The following is a 23,231-nucleotide window of genomic DNA, read 5'->3' on the forward strand; positions in this document are numbered from 1 at the left end:
ATGATTCGGGCCAAAGGCGTCCGGCAGCGAGCTTATGAGAACGGATGTCTCCAGAAGGTAACACTTTGGCCCCGAGTTGGCTTCAATGCAAAGGCTATCGCAAGTCTCGTTGCATCTTTCGCATACCCCTCGTGACGGTGTTATTGAGACCAAGTCAAGCTCTACCCCGCCAACCCCGCGTCCCGCAGACTGCGGCGAAGCCTCAGCTGCACGCACCAACACCAACATGGCGAAGACAAAAGTTGTTGTAACGCGTCAATTAATTGACGAAGCACAAAGAATACTCGATGTGAAGAAAGAGGACTTGGAAGTTGTGCAATGGCAATCCGAAAAGGTGTGTTTCATTACTGGCGACAGAGACTTGCTTTGCTCACAAGATGTATGCAGCCATGCCCACGCTCCTGGTTGCTTGAGAACGCCAAAGGTGCAAGTGGCATCCTAGTTATGCTCACAGACAAAGTCGACGAAGAGCTTTTGGAAGCTGCTGGATCTCAACTCAAGGCCATCGCTTCGTTTTCGGTCGGTACTGATCATGTTGACCGAAACGCGCTCAAGAAGCGCAATGTACGCCTCGGCTACACACCAACATGTCTCACCGATGCCGTGGCAGATCTCACGGTCATGCTCATCCTCATGGCCCAGAGAAGAGTTGGAGAATCCATGACAAAGGTCGCAAAGGGCGAATGGCCCCAAATGCCGTGGCATCCTCTGCTCATGACTGGTCCACAAATCCGTGGATCGACAATTGGTTTCTTGGGCTTTGGTCGGATTGCGCAAGCTTCGCTGCAAAGACTACTTCCGTTCGGCATCAAAAAAGTTATCTACCTTACGTCCAAACCTGGAAAACCTGTAAAGGAAGACCACTTTGGCCTAATCACAAATGCTACTATCCCTATTGAGCCAGCGGGCAGCATAGACCAACTCGCAAAAGAGAGCGACGTAGTCGTCGTCGGATGTGCGCTCACACCAGACACGAAACACCTCGTAAGCACAGACTTCTTTGCGAAGATGAAGAAGCTAGCTGTCATCGTCAACATCGCACGAGGCCCCATCATCGACACCGACGCCTTGGTAAAAGCGCTAGATCAGGAGCAAATATTCGGTGCCGGTCTGGATGTTATTGAGAATGAACCGAACATCGAAGCTGATCACCCGATCCTGAAGCAGCCGCGAGCTGTACTTGTGCCGCACATTGGGAGCGCAACGATTGAGACAAGGGAACAAATGGCTACTGAAAGTGTCAAGAACTTGCTCGCAGGGTTAACAGGAGAGCAAATGATTAACGAGCTAGAGTTATAGATTACACCGAGAACTTAAAACTACTGCGCCTCTAGGATAGACTCAGGCCGTGCGGCGTATTCTCTAGTCATAGGAACTTTGCCTCAAGCCAAGCGTTACATCGTTAACCTCAAATCTTCATGCCCTCAAAGTGCATGTCTATTTTCTTCTATTCTGCCACTACAATCGGAGCCGCAAAGCGTCCTTGGTCCTTCCACAATAGTTACGTCCATCGTGTCTTTGTAGTGCGGCATACATGGATGCAAAGACCAGCCAAATCTCTAATATCGCTGCAAGTGCCATGACAGTAACGAGCCCAGGATGCATAGTGAAACAACTGGTATGCGGTGTGATAGGAAGTCGCAAGTCGGTGTATGTGAGCCGCCGTGAGTTCGTTTCAGATGTTCAGGTAGTGATCAGTCGACGAAGAGTCGCCGGTATATCCGTATATCCTGCAAAAAGTGTCACTTAGTTGCCGATGCTTTGGTTGTGTCTCGAGAAATCAACTTGTTGCTGGTCTGGAAAAATGACGATGGGAAGTCATACAAAGCCTGATACAGTCGCTTGCGTTGGAAGTCTCTGTAGACCTGTGATAGTATGTTGAAGATTAGTGTAGTGAGCTTGGCCAACCTGAGGAAGGTTTCTAAACCATCGCCAAAGAGTGAATGCAACCGTGAGGATGTGATGAGTGTCGCACTTCCATGGGCACTTCACTGTCACGCATATCGTGAAAGTAACGGCTTAAACGGACGATGAAATGAACAAAGTCCGATTGCGATGTATCGGTAGATAGCACTACTAGAGAATGAGGCATTGTAATGGTTCGCGATGTTCACCACACTATTGTTGAAGGGCACGATGTAGTGTGCTCCTAGTGCGGTCGTAGGTGACCGCTTTGCTCCTACATTTGTTTTGGGAAGACACCAATAGACTTTCGTGTTGAAACATTGCATTGAATTCAGCCCAACGATGCGTTGAGTAGTCGGGATGCGAGAAAGGGTCATGCTCAAGATGGGATAGCCCTTGCACTACAATGACGTCGCTATCTCAACTGCGAAAGGGGTAGCAACGCACGCACCAATTCCTCCAACCACCCCAATTTCTCGTCGTCGTAGTAACCCGAAAGAAGAACGCGACATACGCGGTTAGAACAGCTTGAACCCTCCAGGTACCTGCGTCTGAAATACGCCTGTCGGATCATACTTCCTTGCCACTTTCTTCATTCTCTCCAATTCGATACCGCCATAGCTTGCCAACGGATCCTGAAAGGATGCCGCAAAATTGAGATATTTGTATGGATGGAAAACACCCTCCTCCTTCGTTAAGCCTTCGATCAGCCTTACCAAATCCTTCAAAGCCTCTTCGAACCCATCGGTAGCGGCAGCATCTTCGAAGGTGAAGATTATCTGCAAGAATACGAGATCTTTCTCTGGTGTCTCATCTGGTCCAAAACCTAGGCTGTTCGGTGCTGTGCCATTGCGAGGTGGTGCGGGAAGAGCTTGGAAAGTTATTTCTGCAACCGGCTTGGCATAGGCATACTGTGCTGCGATTCCAGGTACGACGTCTTTCCAGAAGCTGTGGATGCGATGTATGATCGTCGAGGAGATTGAAAATGATGTCGTTGCCCAAATTGTCCTTTGAGGGTTCGCGGCCACTTGTCTGGATGCATTCCTGGTATGCTCACTGATGGGCGCTTCGATCATGCCATTCATGACCTGCGGCTTCACCTCGACGATGCTTCTCAACGTGCCAAGTTTTGGCCGCGTGTGCCACATGATGCTGACCGGAGTAAATGTCGCTGCCGTGTGGTTATATCGCACTGTGACCCAGCCCGCTGCGTACGGATCATACTCACCTAGTTTAAGCTCCGTGTATGCTGAAAGTAGAGGCGTGGTAGCATGGGCTCCGAAAACAATCCTTCCGCCGTAGATAGGACCGGCGGAGAAGGCTTTCAAGTCGAAACGTGTGACAACTCCGAAATTGCTCTGCCCTCCTTTGAGTGCGACAAAGAGATCAGAGTGCGATGTCGCATTCGCGTTGATAACATTCCCGTTTGCAAGTACGACTTCAAAGTTGATGACGCCGTCACACGCCCAACCACGCTCCGGGCTGAAGAAGGAAATTCCACCTGGACGATGTTGGTCAGCCTTCCGTCTCAACTGGATCACTAGAAGAAGGGTACACTTACCTCCTGTCAAGAAGCCAGCAGTTCCTACGACGCCGATGCGGCCACCAAGTACCGTCAGGTTACGCTTCTCGGCCTTGTCGTATACATTCTGCCACAGTGCGCCAGCCTCGACCGCCACAACTTGATCTCTTTTCGCAATTTCGACCTTGTTCATGCTTTGCATATCGATTGTGACGCCGCCGTCGATGTTGTTGAAGCCGGTGTTTGCATTGTGACCACCACTCCTAATCGCAAATTTGGTGTTATTATTCTGCAGTAGAGTGGTGATGGCGGTAGATACATCCTTTGCAGAGCTTGGACGAATGATACAGGATGGATGTAGCCGAAGTTGAAGGAATGGGTAAGAGTGGATGGATGCATTGTACGTCGGCGTTGTCGGGAAGAAGGTGATGTTTGGGAGTATCAAGGCTAAGTCTGCACATAGATTGCTTGGATATTCATATGCAGTTATGACACCAAACATGAGATACCATGCGGAAAACAATGTAAGGAGCCCCATTTCGCAGAAGCCCCAGGGTCTGGTTGTCAACGGATACTACTGTATGTGACATGAGCGCCATCTTAAGCTTCTTTCGAAGATCCTGGCTCCCCGCGATGAGGGAAAGCAGCAAAGCAGCGCGGGTGATCACGAACATGAGGAAAGCGGAGTGCAGATACGATGATCCATTTGTGATGTTGTGATCCCGAGCTTCTGTTCAGCCGCAGCTCGTGTGTCTCGATGTCATTGGCTGACGTGATTGTCGGAATCTCAATGAGGCAGCAGATGCATAGTGAGGCTTGCATAACAACTAATATGAGTTTATTGTTGCAAAGGCGGGGAGCCGGACTGTTTGCGCTGTAGTGAATCAGTTCAGAGTGTGGTCACGACCATGATTCAGGCATGGGAGTCGATACGGTCCTTCATTATGGTATTGCGGGTTATTCGATCACAACCTCATCGGACATATCTGACAATGGTCCATCCAAAATCAATCGCTGAGACAATTAACACTCCGACTATTCGTGGTTCAGTGTGTACTGCGGTGCTAGCGACCAATGCAGTGCTTCTCGCAGTCTTACACCCTTTTTGCAATGGGCAGCTGAATGCCCTAGTCATTCAGTCCATCAATAAATTCTTGCATGACCCGAACCGCTACGTCGACGACGGGCGTCGTATCCGCGATGCCCTTATCCTGCTTGCGCCCATTTTCTTTCAAAAGAAATATGCGGTCGAGATCTCCGAGAAGCGTTGAAACAATTGAGAAACCATGCTGAGTAGGTGACTTCCAATGAGCCTCGTCCTGTGCTGTCCTATTCCCAAAAACCTTCTCTTGTCCAACATCGATCTTGTGACAAAGCTCGTTGCACTGCAGCGTTAGGCTGATGTAGTCAAACTCTAGGCGGGGAAAAACTTGAAGGAGTTGTTTAGAGTTACGCATCTCCTTAATGAACGACAACATGTCCAGGTTGCTAGTATCTTGCTTCAGCAAAGAGTTTCCTGAGTTCTTGGTCATCTCCTTATTCATACGATGCCAGATCTGCACTCCCTTCTCCCTCTCATGGATATAATCACGGAGTATCCTTGTCATCGGAAGTGGTTTCAACTCGCTCGTCTTGTTGGTGGGTTTTCCGAAATCGATGTATCGGTCAGGGTTCTCTTTCAGGTTCCGAACTTTCTTTATTACCTTGGAAGAATAGCCTGTCGCAAGGAGTAGCCGCGAGTAGAACTCGTTAGGCTTGGTGGGCACTTCATTGAGAAAGATCTCTTCCAGGTGCCACTCCATCATCTGCTCGATCTTTGACCAAGTGCCGGTGATCAAGCCCCGCTTACGAAAGCAATTGTACAAGTGACAAAGAGCAAATATTTGCGGACTAGCGTTCGCGAAACCAAGTCCCATTTCTTCGCGCAATAGAAGCTGAGTCAAGGAAAGCTTTGCTCTTAGTGTCGGAATCGTCCTCCGCAGGAAGTCGCCATCTTTCGGTGGAAGTATATAGTGAGCTGCAAACGCTTGGCGCACAACCGTATTTCCAGCGTTATCCTCGATACCTTGGTTCTCGAGACGTTCCATGAGCTCATTTCGAGCTTCTTTACTTGTAAAAGCTGGCTTCGGATAGTCGTACTGTAAGCCGTAGAGCGGGTGCGTAGACTTCAACAGTCGCATCTCGACGTATCGCATGGGAGAGAACGGTCGACCTATGATGAAGGATCGATGTGTACGTGCTGATTCTGTGACTTGCCAGCTGTTCCTATCGAATTTTATATCTTGATTTTGCCAGGATGCGAACTGTTTTTCCTCTTCCACTGCCCTAATTTGCATTGGCATATAATGCTTCAATAAATGGGTTTTATCGTTCGATCGGATTCGTATGACCGCTTCAGCGGCAAATGTAGTGGTCATTGAAACATGTTCCCAAGTGCCTAGGGAGCCGTAGATTCGGGAAAGCGCATCGAATGCCCCATCCAATATTGGCATCTTGAAGCCCTTTTCGTGTCGCTTTCTGACATCCTAACATCCAATTAGTTTCTACCAGAGAAGTGAGTACTAATGGAAGATCAGAAGGGCTTACATGTTCTAATCCTGATTCATGTAGATAATGGACGAGGAACTCATGATCTTCAGAATACCGCTGTGTGGAAACATCCTGATCACTCAGGCATGGTGCTAGAAACAAGTAACGTGAGGTGGATTTTCTCCGTTCCAATTCGATTCTTTCGAGCGACCTCGCGGTTTTGCCGAAAAACTCGTCCGTATTGAGAGAGGGGTCGAACGCCGTTAAACCCTTCTCGTTAGCCTCTTTGACCAAAACCTCCTCCTTGTGACGTACAAGGTCGAATGCGGCTTCTGTCATGAGCGTAGCTCGAATTTCGTCCAGATAGCGATCAGCGTCAGTATCCTTGTATGTATCCTCCCAGTCATGCTCCAACTGGATGACGGCCTTGCGCATATCGTCCACCAGACAAGATTTTCTCAAAGCCAACTCTTCTTTAGTCCCAGCTTTCGACTCTACGTTGCGCTTTGTGTCTATATCTTCTTTACTCTCCGTCTCCAGATTAAGCTCGAACTTGCGAGCAAGCTCGTCCAGCTTGTTGCCCACAGCATCCTGTTCTGCCTCAGCAGCCGCATTCTCGTCGACTATATCTAGATTGGCGTTATCAACCTCTAGGGTAGATGCGGGCGTCGGATTGGGAGTCACCGCTGACATGGGCGTAGTCGTGATGCTATATCGTAGATCGGCGGATTTGGCTGTACCAGGTTTGGCAACTGATTGCACTTTAACCTTCTTCTCGAGTATCTCGTGGCAGTGTCTCAATAACCACAGAAAGTAGATGTGCCCACTGTCCGAAGTCCTCTCCGATAATTCCTCCTGGGCATAGCGTTCTGCGTACGCCTGGCGTGTTCTCACAGCCCGCTTGTAGGAATACCAAACAAACTTAGGCATTGTCGAGGACATCTTCTTCGCCGCAATGTGTATCGCCATTTTGAGGATCGTCTCCGTCGAAATGGAGTACTTGCCCTTCGAAGTGGTCAAGGATGCAGTTGAAGAGGCAGCTTTGCTGGCAGCCGTTTCTTTGGCTTGCTTCCTCTCTTTGCCTTTCAGTCGCTTCGAAGGCTGCTGTTGAGTCGTATTCTGAGGTATAGCCGGGTCATCAATCCTGTACCCGTTGTCGCGCGCAGTGACGACAAGCCAGAAGATGAAGCGGCTAGTGTCGAGTTTGTACTGCTCGTACGAACCAGCTACCGATACAGTCGCCATGATTTGCTGAGTAAGGGTAAGATTTCTATGGTAGTACGTAGGAAGTGGTTATCGCAAAGCGTGAGTTGCTATCGATGGTCGTGTTGGGAATGTTTAATGGAATCCGAAATATATTCGAATACCGGAAGAACTTATAAGACAATGAGAGGAGCTAATAAGCGTACTGATATAAGTTAGAGAATACATATAAACGGGCCTTGATGAGAGAAAGGGAAAGTCTGGAGGAAAGGAGCGCGGCTCGCTAAGTCGCGCTACATGCGAACATAAGCGTCACATGGTAGGATTTTCCAATGAAAGTGATTAGCTAAATGGGAAAGCTTTGGTCAATGCGCTTTCACTGTCTTATAGCTTTCTATGAATTGCGTAGTCAGGTCAGACGGACTGCGCACTGGAAACAAGCAAACAGAAAATTGTAAGGCATCGCAAGCGGAACAGTCGAGAAGGCCCTGGATGATGAGCAAATGAACACGAGGATAGTTCTTGAGAATGAGCCAAATATGATCGATATCTGTTTGAGATCAAAGTAGTCATGGGCGAAGGCGGCACGCAGACTTTCCAATCCGAGCAGAAGAGAGTCGCCCAACATATCCCCAGAACTTTTAGCATATCCACTGTTATACTTGCCGTTATCGTCGGAGCGGCGAGTATAGTGAGACCTGGCCGACGAAAAACAATGCGACTGCAACGATAGCGACTGTGCTATACGTGACCGCAACCTTTGGAGGTGAATTAGAGTACTTTACAAGACAGCCGCTATGGGAACATACCTTGGTGTTATCGTCCCACATGGTCGGATGCTTCAAGTGCGTGGTTGCAGACCAGACGTGAAGAAACATCCCAATGATCATGCAGAGGGTAGCCGATGTTAGAAACATCACTGGCATTTGCCATGTGACGATTTGGAGCAAGCTAGGCGTCCGACGGCCAGTCTTTGATGAGTGTTTCCTCTCGCCATTGGTCTTGGAAAGTAACTCGCGTATGTTGCTCAGTCCATCCCGATGTGACGAAAGGCGGTGCAATCGTACGGTTTGATCGGCAGCTGTAAGAATACTGAAAAGTGATAGTATAATACCACAATACCACGAAGTGCGCACAGACCACGGTGACTCTTTTCCGTTTGGTAGGATATTAGGCCAGCTCCCTGTAGAGGTAAGAACGCCTGCTAAAAGAGCAGACTGCATAACGTCAGCATACAGAACGTTGGACAAAGCACCAAAGGCTACCAATAGAAGAGAGGGATGTGAGACCGTGCCCATCTCAATCATAGACGTTCGACAAGAAGCGGGCGACATCTGGAGAGCCTGATTGCGGTTGTGTGATCATATACGAGAACCCCTCAGTGACTTACCACAACACCAACGAAGTTGAGCTCACTCAATTTGTTGTCTCTCCATCGTATAGTAAGGTCATCGCGCTCGTCTTCATCTTCAGTATTTAGAAGGATTTCCAGGGGGTCGTAAGTGGTCGGGTCAGGAGCGTAGATACCCCCACCGAAGAATTGTAACACCGTCATCAGCGTCCATCTGCGACCTTCACTCTCTTGTCCTATCCTCTGGTGCGATGAACTTCCCAGGAGCGGTGTTCGCGAACCGGACGTGCCTCTATCTTCGGCATCGTTGTTGTACGTCATAGTTTCTTGAAGTGTGTACGACGCAGTAATTCTGTCGCTAATTGCTGTCGGACCGAACTATGGAGGGATTCTTCGAAGATTTTAGAATCCCGAAGTACGATGGAAGTGTGGTTGTAGGTACATGTTGCGCGGTAGCAATCATCCGGTTTCTGTGGACGGTAAAAGGTCGCGTGCCTAGCGGTGCAGCTGCTTAATGACGCACGTCGGCGCGTGAGCCTTGCCAGCCCGCGCGATCTTCAAAAGTTTTCACCATATCGAACGAATAAAACTCGTGTGTGATGCACGTTGCTGCTCGAAGCACACCATGAGATGGGTCAAAATACAAGATGGCAGGAAAAGGTTGAGCTTTGCTGCTGAGTGGCCGGATGTCGGAACAGTGGTCGCTGCAAGGTTTCCCGGTGCCCCACGTACCCACGCGTTGAGATGCACTACCTCAAGGAGCCGCCGCGACTGGTTAACTCGCGGCTATGACGTGAACCAATATGAACAGCACGTCTCAATGCTAATCACAACAGCGTTTCACAACACAACACATCCTGTGACGAAGGTAGTTTTGAGATGTCGCCCGTAACGCAAAAATTAGATCTGTATGTCGGAACCGACAAGCACCGGTGGTGGAAGGAGGCGGTGGTATATCAGGTATATCGACTCGACTCTATATGCTTTCTCAGTATTAACAAAATCGTCAGATCTACCCCGCCTCATTCCTGGACAGTAACAGTGACGGTTGGGGCGACATTCCTGGCATCACGCAAAAATTGGACTACTTGAAAGACCTCGGCGTCGATGTGATATGGGTATCGCCAATCTATAAGAGTCCACAAGGTAAGCCTCGGAAGTAATAGATCCATGTAACATATGTACTGACCTCTCTATAGCTGATATGGGATATGACATCGCAGACTACGAGGACATCGACCCCAGTTATGGCACCTTGGCTGATGTTGACAACCTTATCAAAGAAATCAAGAAGCGTGATATGAAACTGGTTATGGACCTTGTTGTCAATCATACCTCAGAGGAGCATGCTTGGTTTCTGGACTCGCGATCGTCCAAGGCATCGTCGAAACGTGATTGGTACATCTGGAAACCCGCTAAATACGATGCTGATGGCAACCGTCAACCTCCAAATAACTGGGCGCAGATTCTAGGAGAGGCCAATTCAGCGTGGACGTGGGATGAAACCACTCAGGAGTACTATTTATCGCTCTTCACGCCCGAGCAACCAGATCTTAACTGGGAAAATCCTGATGTTCGTGCAGCTGTTCACAACATCCTTCGTTTCTGGCTTGACCGAGGCGCATCTGGTTTCCGTATGGATGTCATCAACTTGATCTCAAAGGTGCAGACATTCCCCGATGCGGAAATTTCGGTCAAAGACAACAAGTACCAACCGGGTGCTAAGTACTACGCAAACGGTCCTAGACTTCATGAGTGGCTGAAGGAGCTTCGACGCGAAGTACTTTCGAAATACGACACGCTCACCGTTGGAGAAATGCCATTTGTTCGAGATGAAGACGAAGTCATTCAAGTCGTGGGAGCCGAAAACGAAGAGCTGAACATGATCTTTGCGTTTGACTTGGTGGATATTGATAATATCCCAGGCGATTTCAAATATACTCTGCATCCCTGGGATGCGCGCGACCTCAAGAAGATTGTGAATAGACTGCAGCGTTTGATGCTCGAACGCGACGGATGGAATTCGCTTTACGTCGAGAATCATGATCAGCCTCGAAGCGTAAGCAGGTACACTGACGACAGTGATCAGTGGCGCGAATACGGCGCCAAGTTGTTATGCTTGATGCAAACTACTTTGGCAGGGACGCTGTATGTCTACCAAGGTGAAGAGATTGGCATGCGCAACGTGCCTAAAGACTGGACGCCAGAAGAATACAAAGATATCGAAAGTATCAACTTCTTCAAAAAGTAAGTCCCCTACCCACCACCTTGACGTTTCGCTAACACCTGTAGATATCGTGACATGTATCCTGGCGATGCCGAAAAGCAGGCCTTGGCAGCTGAGATCATGCAACGAAAAGCTCGCGACAGTGCCAGGACGCCGATGCAGTGGGATTCGTCTGCCCAAGCTGGTTTTACTAGCGGAAAGCCCTGGATGCGTGTCAACGACGACTATCCCAAGGTCAACGCAGCAGCTCAGTTAGAAAAACCTAAGCCTTCGCCCGGCATGTTGTCTGTGCTTGAATTCTGGAAGCGTGGTCTGCAGTGTCGCAAAGAAAACAAAGATGTTTTCGTGTATGGTGACTTTGAAATGCTTGACATGGAAGACCAGAAGATCGTTGCATTTCGGCGTTGGAGTGAGAAGAACGCTTTTATCACCCTGCTAAATCTCAGCGGCGAGCAAGTAACATGGGAGAAGATGGGAGATCTCAAGGTGAAGAAATGGGTTGCTGGCAACTATGACGAACGACAGCTGGATGAGAAGGCGAAGAGTGGAAAGATACAGTTGAGGGCATGGGAGGCCATACTGGGCATGCTGCAATGAAGCTTGACCCGCTAGTATAGCAGTAATCTGGAAACGTATTGCATACAAGACCATGAGGTCTAAACGATGATTCGCCGCAAATCGAAAGCCAGTAACGTTGAACAAGAACACTCTAAGTAAATGACGGACACAACCTTTGCTCTTAAATATACTTCTGAACATTATGAAGCCTTCAAAATATTGTTTGAGATAACTCATATCCTTGTTTAATGACTCCATTGAAAATCTAGGTCCGCGAGCATTTAAGTACTATTTGATGGATCGTATACTGTAATATTCGTCAATGCGCAGTCCCTCTTCATGGGCTAGAGATATTACAGCCATAAATCAAGTCACGTTAACTCACAACAATGATGCGCAGAATATCAAGTCATCTGATGTCAAGAAAGCTGAATATTTCGTCTTTTCACAATTCTTCTGTATTGACAAGGTGGTACGGCTTAATAAACGATAATCATACTCCTTTTATGCCCCGATATCTGTAGGATTCCTTGCCAGAGATGATCTAGCCGTGAGCAACCTTGGCGACAGATCAAGGTTATCTTTCCAACCCCGTCTATGTCGATGCGCTTCTTGAATAAGACCTCGGGATTGGCAACTCCTTGGCTACAAAATAGCAATGCTTACTATCACAAGCCCCTAGGTAGGTGCAAAAACTTCGAGCCATTAATCTATGAGGAGTGTATATGACTTCTCTACGACCTCGGTCTCTTGGGCAATACGCGCAGGAGGCAGACGCAATCTTGGGCGAAGAAGATGACGTTCCTGAACTGAGAGCGCAATTCCCTTGATGCACAGCCTAGCTGGCTCTGCCACGTCTATTCAAAAATCTCATCGTTGCACAATCAAGTGCCTAGGCAGTCACAACCACCCCTTTTTGTGTGAACCAGGCCGTCGTCGACAGCATTTAGCAGAGGAAGGCCAGGACAGTAGATCCACAACTCGAAACTAGGCACGATGCAGTCCTCTAGGCCCCTGGACCCTTGAACCCTTTGAGGAATCAAGAATCTTGTGCAGAAAAAATTTGGTAATAACATTCCCTTTTCGGATCGCGATGGGGTTGATGTAGCGGATGTTTCGATACCCTTAAGATGATCTTGAACTTTGGCAACACACACAATGGAAATTACGTCTATACATTTTCGATAGTCAAATTCCTGCGATCCTGAGACACTGACCACAGCGATGTTCAGAGTATTGGTGTGTATTCGGATTAGTGCGGCATCCGCTTGAGATCTTCGTGTGACATATCCTGAAGGATGCTAGTGTGCAAGGCTGGACGTACCACCTTCACCCTAGTCTATCAAGATATCCCCGTTAAGCCGTTATTATCGATTTTGTGATTAATATCCAGTTGTGCTGGATGCTGCAGTAGTCATGGTCTTAGTTCTGAGTGTGCATAGCGAGCACTGGCGGTGAATGGTAACAGTGTTGTGAGTCAACATTTGCACAGCCAACGCAGTCGCCAAAAAATCATGAGTAATTGTCTTCTTCTCGACGAATGCTGAAAAGTGGCAAGCGCGGCTCCAAGCTGTCAGGCGAGCTGGCATTGTTAGCTCGAGTTGCAACAGCGAAGGGCCGGTGTCTCTGTGGGGCCGCTTGGCACCGCTTGAACACAGGGAACGGTATTCCTTGTTGCGGCAGCGGAGTTGCGAGTCAAGGCGTGCCGAGTATACGAGAATCCTGCGACGCAAGTGCAAGGTCGCAGGAGAAGGAACATGCCGTATTCGATAGACTGTCGAGCATATCTCGTCACAGTCTCCGTCATCAGTACCCGTCTTGTACCACCGACATCATTCTAGAACCTCGCGGTGTCATTAGCAAAACCCTCAAGCATCAATGTACCTTGGTATACTAGTAGATCTCCATGATCGACCACAATAGCAGAAACCTATTCCGATATGCCTGACGGTCCGCAAGGTCTCCGAATCCCAAAGGGGTATACCAGAAACAGCGATGTAAATGCTAACCGTGGGGCTGGTAAGGGAAAGGCTCTTGCGCAATTAAAGCTTGAATAGTCGGGGAGTCCTAGGCCAAAGACCTCGGCCAGGAGCTCAGATACCGCGTCAAACTCTATGTCGCACAGGCCAGTAGTCTTTTACCCGGCGGTCGCTGCACCTATGGAGAAAGGAATATGGGCGACTATGTGTAATGTTTTGGACATCATACCCGTATGTTGTCATGATGCTCGATTCACAGTCAAGTAAGAGAGGGTAGAACGACAAACGTCAAGTGTGGTGGCTGAAACAAGCTTAGCAGCTCCCGCTAAACAACCTCGGAACGGCGGTTTCCGCCATCCGACTCAAATGGAAGTCAAAATAGCCGACCTGGCAAACTCCTGCTTACGCGCGACTCAGATATGGCACGAATAAAGGACACGCTAACGCTACTATTTTCCCCTCGAACTGCCAAAGCTCACTCCACTTTAGTTTCAAGGCAGCAAGGCTGTAAAGCCGCACGGCGCGGAGAAAGAAGGCTAAGTTTCCTTCCCTGCGCACATCGGGGCATCTCCCGTAACCTTAACCCGCTTAACCTCAACCTACCCTGCGCAATCCAGGCATCTCCCGTACACTTGTCGTCGATCCCGCAGAGGATAGCGTGAAACGAGACAGTCTAGACAACCCTTTCATCACGTCACGTCTTTCGATAGAGTCGCCATGTTTCGAAACGAAGCTACCATGAGCCTCGCCACAATGGTGCTCAGGGGCCGGTTACTGACTACCGATGCATGCTAACTACGAAGACGTAGAATGCAAATCGAGGTTCTTGAGTATAAGAGAACCAGTTCCCAGCGCAAAAAGTAAAAGGCATTAGCTTCGATCTCGTCTACTTCAACACTCTCGCTTTCAGCAATCAAAAACACTTACTTTCGCTACTACTCTACTCGACTTTTCAGTCTCAAGTCTTTCGTTTGTGCAGAGCACTTACCTTCTTTACCATCCATATCGATCACATACAGTATCTATCCGATACCAACTTTCAACTTACTTAATCAATCTCGAACCAACAAACAATCGTCAACATGAAGTTCTACGCTGCTCAGGTTCTCGCTTTGGCCAGCATCGCCAGCGCTCTTCCTCGCCCCAACTACGGCACTGGATCTTACACCCAGCCAAGTGCTCCTCTCTCCACCGGTGTCTCTGGTCCTAGCTACGGATCTGGTGGCGCCAGCTCAGGCCCCAGCTACGGCTCTGGCTCTGGCTCTTCTGGCTCTTCGGGCGACAAGACCCCCAGCTCTGGCAAGGGAGGCCTCAACCTTCCTGGTCTCGGCGGAGGTGCCGGTCTCCCCGGTCTCGGTGGCTCTGCAGGAGGAAAGGGAGGTCTTGGCGGCATGCTCGGTGGCCTCACGGGTGCCGGGTCTGGCAAGCTCCCTGGTCTCTCTGGCGGCCTCGACATCCCCGGCCTCAGCGGTTCAGGCGGTGCCAAGGGAGGACTTCCCGGTCTCAGCGGAGGTGCCGGTCTTCCCGGACTCGGTGGCTCTGGCAAGGGAGGCCTCAACCTTCCTGGTGTCAGCGGAGGTGTTGGCCTTCCCGGCCTCACCGGAGGTGCTGGTCTTCCCGGTCTCGGTGGCTCTGGCAAGGGAGGTCTAGGTGGCCTCGGTGGCCTCATGGGCGGAATCGGAGGTGGCGCTAACGGTGGAGCATCTGGCAACGCTGGTGCTGGCGTTGGCGGCTCAGTCGGCGGTGGTGCTCACGGAGGAGCTGGTGCCGGTGTCGGTGGTGGTGCTGGTGTCGGTGGCTCAGTCGGTGGTGGTGCCCACGGTGGCGTCGGTGCTGGTGTCGGTGGTAACGCTGGTGCTGGTGTCGGTGGTGCTGTTGGTGGTGGTGCCAACGGAGGAGTAGGAGCTGGTGTCGGTGGCCATGCTGGTGCCGGTGTCGGTGGTGCCGTTGGTGGCGGTGCTGGTGCTGGCGTTGGAGGCCACGCTGGAGCTGGTGTTGGCGGAAATGCTGGTGCTGGTGCTGGTGTTGGCGGCTCTGTCGGCGGCGGTGCTGGCGTTGGTGGCCACGCTGGAGCTGGTGCCGGTGTCGGTGGTGGTGCTGGTGTTGGTGGCTCCGTTGGTGGAGGCGCTGGTGTCGGTGGCCACGCTGGTGCTGGTGTTGGCGGCTCAGGCTCTGTCGGTGGAGGTGCTGGTGCCGGTGTTGGAGGCTCTGTCGGTGGCGGTGCCGGTGTAGGTGGCCACGCTGGAACTGGAGCTGGTGTTGGCGGCTCAGTCGGCGGCGGTGCTGGTGTCGGTGGCTCAGTTGGCGGTGGCGCTGGTGTTGGTGGCCACGCTGGTGCCGGTGCTGGAGGCTCAGGCTCCGTCAGCGGAGGTGCTGGTGCTGGTGCTGGTGCTGGTGCTGGTGCTGGTGCCGGAGCTGGAGGCAACGGAACCTACGATGCTTAAACTGCTTCAGTTGAAGCAGCATGGACGCTTTATTATTTGGACCCTGGATTAGACGACTGTCAAGATTCGAGATACGACTTTTAATTTAATTTTTTTCAAAAGACTCCTCGCTTTGTTAGTGACCTACAGTGACAATGTTAACATCCAGTTTACGGTACTATTGGTGGCAAAGCGAGCATGCACGGTGGGTTGCTCCGACCAGAACATCATAGCCTAGGGATCAGAAGGCAGTCACTGGCTTCGAGCATGGTCTTTGCTGAATAGTACATCTCGACCCATTTGATATGGCCTCAAAATATAATGGCAACGACAGCGTGCTCAGACGGTCCTGGAGATATTATCATAGCCTGTGCGCGGACATTATAGTTACCCCTGACTCTGCAAGCTGGCGGTAGTGTAAGCGAGTAGCAGAAACTGATATCTGTTATCACTGCGCTAAGACGTTAGCTAAAGCAATGGTACAATTGCTTTCTATCATATCCCTGAGTTGAACCAATAACATGGTTTGAGATACAAATATCCATTCATATCAGAAGGTCAAAGGTATATCAATACTCGACCATGAACCTATGAGTATGTGTATCAAGGATTCGCTAGCGCTAAACATGCATCAACTGCAAGACCAACACTAAATATTTGTTAGTCTTTATGGGTATCATTTAGAGGCGTTCGAACAAGACTCACCGACCCTCCTTCTGCCGCACCACGTCGTCGATGACGTCCCGGTCCAGCTGGGGAAACATGCCTGTCAGCGTCTCGACTACGACCTTGTGTTCCTGACGTTGTATGCGCCTCGCTTCCTCTGCTTCGGCTGACGCCTGTCGCGCAGCGACATCTTCTGCCGTCAACCTCTGCCTTTGTCGGTCGTCTTCGTGCGATGGTCGTTGCTTCTCATTCATGTTAGATTGAGGAACCTGACCGGGAAACTCCGTTGACGCGCGTGGCGGTAAATGCGGTTTCTGGGCTGTCGCAGGTCCAGATGGATGGTGGGTATCATTGTCCGAGAAGATACGACCAATAGTGCTAAGTGGCCGTTGTATTGTGCGCAATAGGCCTGCGACAGCGGCATTCTCTTCTTCTGGCTGCTCCGCCTCAGACTTGCGATCCTTTAGACTAGTCGACCGTCGCGGCCCTGCAGTCTCTGCCTCCATCGAGTTTCTTTGTGTGAGTTCCGGCCGTAGTGGTGTCGTCTTTTCCGCTATGTGATGATAGTGAGGTGAGGGCATACGCTTATGGTTAGGCGCAGTAGGGTGTAGTAACGCAGATGAAGACGAGGATTCGGCTTCCTCGGCTGCATGGCGTTCAGCGATGGCTGAGACGGCCGCTTCAACATTTTTCTCGAATTCCTCATCAGTCACGGTCAAAGACGTCTTGTCAAGACCTTCAATGAATTGGATGGCGCCCATTAAGGATGATATGTAGTAACCTGCTTCTCCACCAAGCTTATCCTGGTTGCGGAACCGCAGAATGTATTGTACGTTCGAGACAAGATGATCGGGGTTCGCTTGCAGTACCGTATAAATGAGAAGCGGTACGAAGGCATCGGCAGATTGATCGGAATTTGATGTCCGCAAGAATCCGAAGATGACCTTGCAACAGTTCAAGATACAGATTATCTTGTCTCTGGGTGCTCGATAGCTCTTTATCTTCAACAGCTCTTGTTGGGCCAGATGTAGAAACTTCTTGCCCTTGTCACCCACAGGCTTGATATCCAAGTGCTCTTCACTGACCCATTTGTATATCCGCACCTTCTGCGCCAAGACCTCATCTCGCTCTACGTCTTCTTGATGCTGACCTCTTCGGCCTGGTCCTGGCGGCTCTTGTCTCCGTCGACCTTTGCGTGGTGATGCAGGCTCTGGAGGCGGGATTGCGGGCGAGAATGTTTGAGTGTACAACCGATTCATGACTAGTTTCTCCATGCCTTCTCTTGCGTTATCGAACTCGGCGTCGGACACGGTCCGCCATACCTCGCATTGTGCCATCTTCTTGCTGATGAATTCGAGGAAGTCTCCAATAATCTTGACTTGCTCATGCACCATCCATTGCTTCTTCCCGAATTCCAAGAGGAAAGAGCGCAAAAATTTGGCGACAGGGTCTGCGGTCCGGTGACGGAGCTGTTCGAGAAAGCGGTGGAAGTCGAAGGGTAGGTCTGGCTCAGGCTCTGGTGCTGGCTGCGCTGGCTTGTACTTGGAAGCATGTGCGCTGGGCGAGGTCGGTTCTGCAAAGGAGGCACCAGTGCCAACGCGGTGTAGAGAGGAAGTGCGAGGAGGTGGAGACTGAAGTGAAGTCGTCGAAGCCGCATCGTCGGCCGGAACAGGCAAGGGCTTGTCGAGCGGCACAAGACTTGACCTTCGGGGTGGGTAGGGGGTTGAAGGCGACTCTAACATGGGGGTCGCTATCTCCAGCCTGGGAGACATGATCTCAGTCTCGCCAGGCCCACCATCCCCCTCGAACTGATCCATGATGCTCTGTATCTCCTCCCGCGAGTTATCTACAGCGTCTCCTGTGCCGTCATGGTTCGCAGCATAGTCGTCAGCCGCAGCGTCTTCGGAATTCCTCCCACTTGATCGTTCTTGCGACATTGGCGAAGTAGTTCGGCTAGGTACATTACTCGTCGTGAGGTATCTGTCGTCTTTGGGCGGTGGAGGGGGAGGCGAAGGTGATCGTATTGGTGCTTTGCCCGCCGATTTCTCGCTGAGCTCAGGTGGCGGTGTTGATGCGCGGTCCAGCGCTACAGTCTCTGTCTTGGTGGTGAGCTCCTCGATTGGCGCCGTAGACCATGTCTGCACAGCCTCCATTTCTTTACTCTGGTCCACTTGTGCACCAGCGGGGGTCGCCTTCGACTCCTCCGGGGTCTCGTGCACTTTCTCTACCGTCTCCGACGACCCTTCCTTCGATACGTGCCCCTCGTCTTGGGCCTTCATCTCGACTGGCTGCCCCGCGCCGGTCGTGGTATTCGTGTCGTCTGCCGAATCCGTAGCATCTGTGGCCTGTCCGGATAGAGGCACGCGCTCGTTCATCGTGGCCACATCTTGTTGGTCGTCGACCTTCTCTAGCTTCGCTTCGGCGTTGCTGTCTTGGACTGCATCGTGTTGCGGAGTTGAGTTCGGGGGAGACATAGACCGACTGCGACTGGGGATTGTGGAGAGGCGATAGGTGGTTGCTCAAGTGTCCATGGGTCTTCTATGGAGCTCGAAATAGCTCTAGCAGGGCATGTATATGTCAACTATCTCGGTGGTGGTCGTCTGTTGCGCCTGCACCTGCGCATCGTCCACATGGTCTCCCGGCATCTAGAAGCCGAATCTCCGAGCGGCCCCCACTAGCGCGTCAAGCAATGGCAAACGTGCCGTTGCCAAAACCATCTCTCCACCGCCAACACCAGCCCGACCATGTGCGGCATCTTCTTCTCGCTCAGCCGAGCTGGATATGTGACGCCTGACACGAATACCCAGCAACTGCTCCAGAACAGAGGGCCTGATAGCACAGGGCAGCATCAAACTGTTATCGAATCCAGCCCCAAGGCATCTCCAACGCGTCTTCACGCGACTTTCCTGTCCACGGTCCTTGCTTTACGCGGCAACGACGTTGTCAAGCAACCTCTCAAAGACGTCGCTACTGGCTCCGTTCTTTGTTGGAATGGCGAAGCATGGAGCATTGCTGGACATGTCGTTAATGGCAATGACTCTCAGCTTATCTTCACTAAGCTCTTGAATGCATGTGCCAGTACAGGCGAGACATCCATTAAAAGCGTCATCCAGCTGCTATCAAGCGTGCGGGGTCCGCATGCCCTTGTTTTCTTCGATGCACCTAACAATCGCATCTACTATGGACGCGACTGTCTGGGACGGCGATCGCTGCTCCAAAAGTCAACTCCAGACGGCACACTTGTCTTGTCTAGCGTTTGCGATAACGTTTCTGGTGAGTCTTGGACTGAAGTGGAAGCCGATGGCATCTATGTCCTAGATGTCGATGCCGCAGACTCGACGTCGAACTCGTTGTCAGTTACAAAGATTCCGCACCGCCGCTCAGACCCGAAAGAGGACTCTGGACTATCTTTCGTAGGTAGGTCATCTGGTGCGCGAGTCCTACTAACAGACTCAGACCCTGCCATTTCCCACTATGAATCCAACTGTAGGCATCGAACCTGCAACACAGAACACGGACGCGACCGAACAGTTGAGGTTATCGTTGGAAAGGTCGCTCAAATTGCGTACTCAGCATATACGAGAGGCAGTGACCAGCAATGCGACGCCGGGAGCTCCAAAAGACGCACAGGTCGGCATCCTTTTCTCTGGTGGCCTTGACTGCACAATCCTCGCGCGCATGTGTCACGACCTCCTACCGCTCAGCGAATCTATCGACCTCTTCAATGTCGCTTTTGAGAACCCTCGAATCCATTCCAATCTCGAGTCAGGAACCAGTCCGTACGAGCTTTGCCCGGACCGTATCACTGGACGATCGTCACACGCCGAGCTCATAGAAGTCTGTCCAGGGCGAGAGTGGCGCTTCGTCCAAGTCAACGTACCCTACACTGAGACGCAAGCCCACCGTAGCACTGTCATGACATTGATGCATCCGCACAATACGGAAATGGACCTTTCCATTTCGTTCGCACTGTATTTCGCCTCACGCGGCAATGGTCTAGCGCACCTCTCAGGCAAGGCTCACGCCGAGCCATATACCACCAACGCACACGTCCTCCTATCCGGATTGGGGGCTGACGAGCTTTTTGGCGGGTATCAACGACATGCCGTAGCTTTTGCTCGGCACGGATACCCTGGCCTGATCGAAGAGCTGGAGCTTGACTTCAGCCGACTAGGAAAAAGGAACCTGGGTCGCGACGATCGAGTTATCAGCGATAGCAGTAGGGAAGTTCGATTTCCGTTCCTCGATGAAGACTTCATCGCATTAGCGCTGAGTCTCCCGGTGACAGCCAAGTGCGATTTCGGCCTGGCGCAAGTGATTGATAGTGAAGATCCTATGCGGTTCCTCGAGCCCGGAAAGCGTGCTCTTCGATTGCTGGCCTGGCAATTGGGCATGAAAAGAGTAGCTGCGGAGAAGAAGCGTGCGATCCAATTCGGCGCTCGCACCGCCAAAATGGAGACTGGCAAAACGAAGGGCACACATGTTCTAATTCAATAAGGTTAGTCATCTTCATCTTTTTCCTTTGGCAATGATTACAAACCGAGCAAGCGATTGAGACATCGGTGTATATCCTCTGGGATGTCTAATCTATTGATGGATGGGCGAACCCTTCAAGCACGTGGTGTCGTTGATTCGTTTTCAGAAAAGGCAAGTCTGAGCCTTGTCAATATCGATGTGTTATCTTGAGAACTGTACTGTGCTTATACTAACACAACAAACAGTATGCCCATCACTGTCTAGTCATATCGGTCTGTCTATCGCCTGGTATTTGCATGCTGCGTGACATCGTCTCATCCCAAATAAGCTTAGGAAGGAAGAAAATGAAACGACTATCCGCTAATCTTCACCTTATCCATTCTCCATCTCCGACCGACCACTCAAAACTCGAATGTCGACAGGCAAGGATGCACCGATTGTGAGGTAGCCCGATCGACACAGACTGCTACTTCATAAGCGCAGCCGCAACCGTACGAAGCGCCATCCAAACCAGAAACCGAAAAAAACGTTGAAACGGTGAAGTTTGAACCAGTGTTTTTCTGCTTAGCAGAGGCGCTTCCGTCAGGGCGTACACCATCATGGTCTCCATGTCCGCTAGAGCATTCGCCATGACCTCCAGGACCTTCCTTTTCGGGCAAATCAGTGTCAACTTTTACTCTAGTCAAGGTATGTGACGTCGTAAGGACGGTGAAAGCTATCATCAAGTCATGTAAGTTCATTGCAATTGGTATCGATGAATCCTGCTACAAAGCAGATGTCGTAACCCCCAATGAGAGCAATAACAAGAGTAGATGAAGCAGGCTAAATGACCTTGGTCCGGATGAGCCATCTTCGATATGAGCCTTCTTTGGATTTGTCGCGCTCGACTTAGAATGCCAACAGTTTGCATCAAATGGCAAGTCCTCTACTGGGGCTGATATACTTACTGGCCGGGCACCACGGTCCAGAACTACGCGACTCTTTTGAGATGAAGAGATCTTTGTATGAGATTGCAGTAGTCTTGACGGAATACATCGCAGCATCTTGTAGGGAAAGAAGCTCTAAATATGATCATCGTGAGGAAAGGTTGAGGATCCACAACGGCCTTGCGTGTCTACACACGCCATCACTTCAGCTCTTACTGAACAGAATTAAAACCAATCCCATCAATGTTTACGCGTATCGGACTGCCGAAATGAACGTGCATTCCTTTTGTGCAAACTGTCTTCACGTGCGATGATTGATCCTCGATAATCAGTGGCGAATCACATGTCGTAGAAGGTTCCAGCCACAGCTGCACCGCCACAATGACGCAACGCTATGTGTCTATATAGCAGCCATCACGCACTCCTCAAGCCTTTCTCGTCATTACCTGCAAACTCTCATTATCATTCAATCTCCTAAACCAGACGTCATAACATACCACTCAACGACACATTCACCAACAGCCAGAATGCCTGTCCCCATGCCTTCCACCACCTCACAATCCACCCCGGCGACGCAGTCTTCAGCTGCTGCGCAGACGGCGCACAACGTACAGAATGCGGCTACGCAAGCTCTAGCGAGCGCGACCCACAGTGAGAAAACCGAGCAGGAGAAGGAAGCCGAGCGACGATACGAGGAGGCGATGGAGGAGGAGTACGCTAAGAGGGAGGGTGGAGCTTAGGCTTCAACATGTCAGCCATAAGAGGAGGGAAGGATATATCACAGACTCAGAATGATACCCAAAACGATCAAATTCACATCACGAGTAATGGATGAAAATTTCCACTTTATTCAACGTCCAAATTCACAACTGTGTTACCCTGCTAGCGCCTTCTTCACTAACTCCATAGGCCTCTCTCCCATAGGGATCTTCAACGCCAACTCATGCCCTTGATCCGTCATCTTTCCCCATGTCTTCTGCAATATCCTCACAATCTTATCCTCATCATGTTCCTTCTCAAACGCCTCGAACTGGTCATCCAAGAAAACTAGGCAAGCCACGTCCTCCAACACCATTGTCTCCTCGTTAGCCTTCAAATCCTCTTTCCGTATCAAACTGCCCACTGTCTCGCTGTCCTCTTTACTGTACCCAGAATCTCGGCATATTTGCTCAACGAGCTCGGCTTGTCGTTTCTTGAGGTAGGTGCGCCAGGCGTGGTAGCCGGGGCGTGTCATTGGGTAGCTGGATCGTGGTACCTCCCATCGGCGAAAGTGTTGGGCGCGGATTGCTATGCGAAGGGGTTCTGAGGCATCAGGGGCGCGTTTCTCGAGGTAGGAAGTGCATTTTTGTGCGTAGTGCAGTTCGTATGGCATCTCTTCATTGTTGGTGGTTACTTTGTTTGGGTCGAGCGCGTGGGCGGCGTCAATGGCTGTCAGGGCGCGTTCCAATGGTGTCGACATCGTGACG

At 50.7% G+C, this 23,231-nt stretch overlaps 10 protein-coding genes across 10 annotated transcripts; 5 read left to right on the forward strand and 5 right to left on the reverse strand.

Moving 5' to 3' along the window:
- Positions 1–226: 226 nt before the first annotated feature.
- On the forward strand, positions 227–1,299 carry GT037_002439 (uncharacterized protein; the record flags this gene model as incomplete). Its single annotated transcript, XM_038927486.1, has 2 exons — positions 227–334; positions 388–1,299. 2 exons carry the CDS (start codon positions 227–229, stop codon positions 1,297–1,299), a joined length of 1,020 nt encoding a protein of 339 aa, XP_038790778.1.
- A 1,124-nt stretch (positions 1,300–2,423) lies between these two features.
- Positions 2,424–3,929, reverse strand: GT037_002440 (fad-binding domain-containing protein; the record flags this gene model as incomplete). The annotated part of the gene is made up of 2 exons (XM_038927487.1): positions 2,424–3,406; positions 3,467–3,929. The coding sequence occupies 2 exons, from the start codon at positions 3,927–3,929 to the stop codon at positions 2,424–2,426; spliced, it is 1,446 nt and encodes a 481-aa protein (XP_038790779.1).
- A 625-nt stretch (positions 3,930–4,554) lies between these two features.
- Positions 4,555–7,201, reverse strand: GT037_002441 (uncharacterized protein; the record flags this gene model as incomplete). The annotated part of the gene is made up of 2 exons (XM_038927488.1): positions 4,555–5,952; positions 6,014–7,201. The coding sequence occupies 2 exons, from the start codon at positions 7,199–7,201 to the stop codon at positions 4,555–4,557; spliced, it is 2,586 nt and encodes an 861-aa protein (XP_038790780.1).
- Positions 7,202–7,827: 626 nt separating this feature from the next.
- GT037_002442 (uncharacterized protein) lies at positions 7,828–8,831 on the reverse strand (the record flags this gene model as incomplete). The annotated part of the gene is made up of 3 exons (XM_038927489.1): positions 7,828–7,917; positions 7,969–8,376; positions 8,550–8,831. The coding sequence occupies 3 exons, from the start codon at positions 8,829–8,831 to the stop codon at positions 7,828–7,830; spliced, it is 780 nt and encodes a 259-aa protein (XP_038790781.1).
- A 558-nt stretch (positions 8,832–9,389) lies between these two features.
- Positions 9,390–11,334, forward strand: GT037_002443 (glycoside hydrolase family 13 protein; the record flags this gene model as incomplete). Its single annotated transcript, XM_038927490.1, has 4 exons — positions 9,390–9,470; positions 9,521–9,656; positions 9,710–10,757; positions 10,803–11,334. 4 exons carry the CDS (start codon positions 9,390–9,392, stop codon positions 11,332–11,334), a joined length of 1,797 nt encoding a protein of 598 aa, XP_038790782.1.
- A 3,022-nt stretch (positions 11,335–14,356) lies between these two features.
- On the forward strand, positions 14,357–15,718 carry GT037_002444 (uncharacterized protein; the record flags this gene model as incomplete). The annotated part of the gene is made up of 1 exon (XM_038927491.1): positions 14,357–15,718. The coding sequence occupies one exon, from the start codon at positions 14,357–14,359 to the stop codon at positions 15,716–15,718; it is 1,362 nt and encodes a 453-aa protein (XP_038790783.1).
- Positions 15,719–16,300: 582 nt separating this feature from the next.
- On the reverse strand, positions 16,301–18,837 carry GT037_002445 (uncharacterized protein; the record flags this gene model as incomplete). Its single annotated transcript, XM_038927492.1, has 2 exons — positions 16,301–16,346; positions 16,403–18,837. The coding sequence occupies 2 exons, from the start codon at positions 18,835–18,837 to the stop codon at positions 16,301–16,303; spliced, it is 2,481 nt and encodes an 826-aa protein (XP_038790784.1).
- Positions 18,838–19,107: 270 nt separating this feature from the next.
- GT037_002446 (asparagine synthetase domain containing protein 1) lies at positions 19,108–20,860 on the forward strand (the record flags this gene model as incomplete). The annotated part of the gene is made up of 2 exons (XM_038927493.1): positions 19,108–19,776; positions 19,820–20,860. The coding sequence occupies 2 exons, from the start codon at positions 19,108–19,110 to the stop codon at positions 20,858–20,860; spliced, it is 1,710 nt and encodes a 569-aa protein (XP_038790785.1).
- Positions 20,861–22,292: 1,432 nt separating this feature from the next.
- On the forward strand, positions 22,293–22,505 carry GT037_002447 (uncharacterized protein; the record flags this gene model as incomplete). Its single annotated transcript, XM_038927494.1, has 1 exon — positions 22,293–22,505. One exon carries the CDS (start codon positions 22,293–22,295, stop codon positions 22,503–22,505), a length of 213 nt encoding a protein of 70 aa, XP_038790786.1.
- A 134-nt stretch (positions 22,506–22,639) lies between these two features.
- On the reverse strand, positions 22,640–23,224 carry GT037_002448 (uncharacterized protein; the record flags this gene model as incomplete). Its single annotated transcript, XM_038927495.1, has 1 exon — positions 22,640–23,224. One exon carries the CDS (start codon positions 23,222–23,224, stop codon positions 22,640–22,642), a length of 585 nt encoding a protein of 194 aa, XP_038790787.1.
- Positions 23,225–23,231: the final 7 nt, after the last annotated feature.

Source organism: Alternaria burnsii (assembly GCF_013036055.1).
Source record: "Alternaria burnsii strain CBS107.38 chromosome Unknown 750, whole genome shotgun sequence".
Lineage (NCBI taxonomy): Eukaryota > Fungi > Ascomycota > Dothideomycetes > Pleosporales > Pleosporaceae > Alternaria > Alternaria burnsii.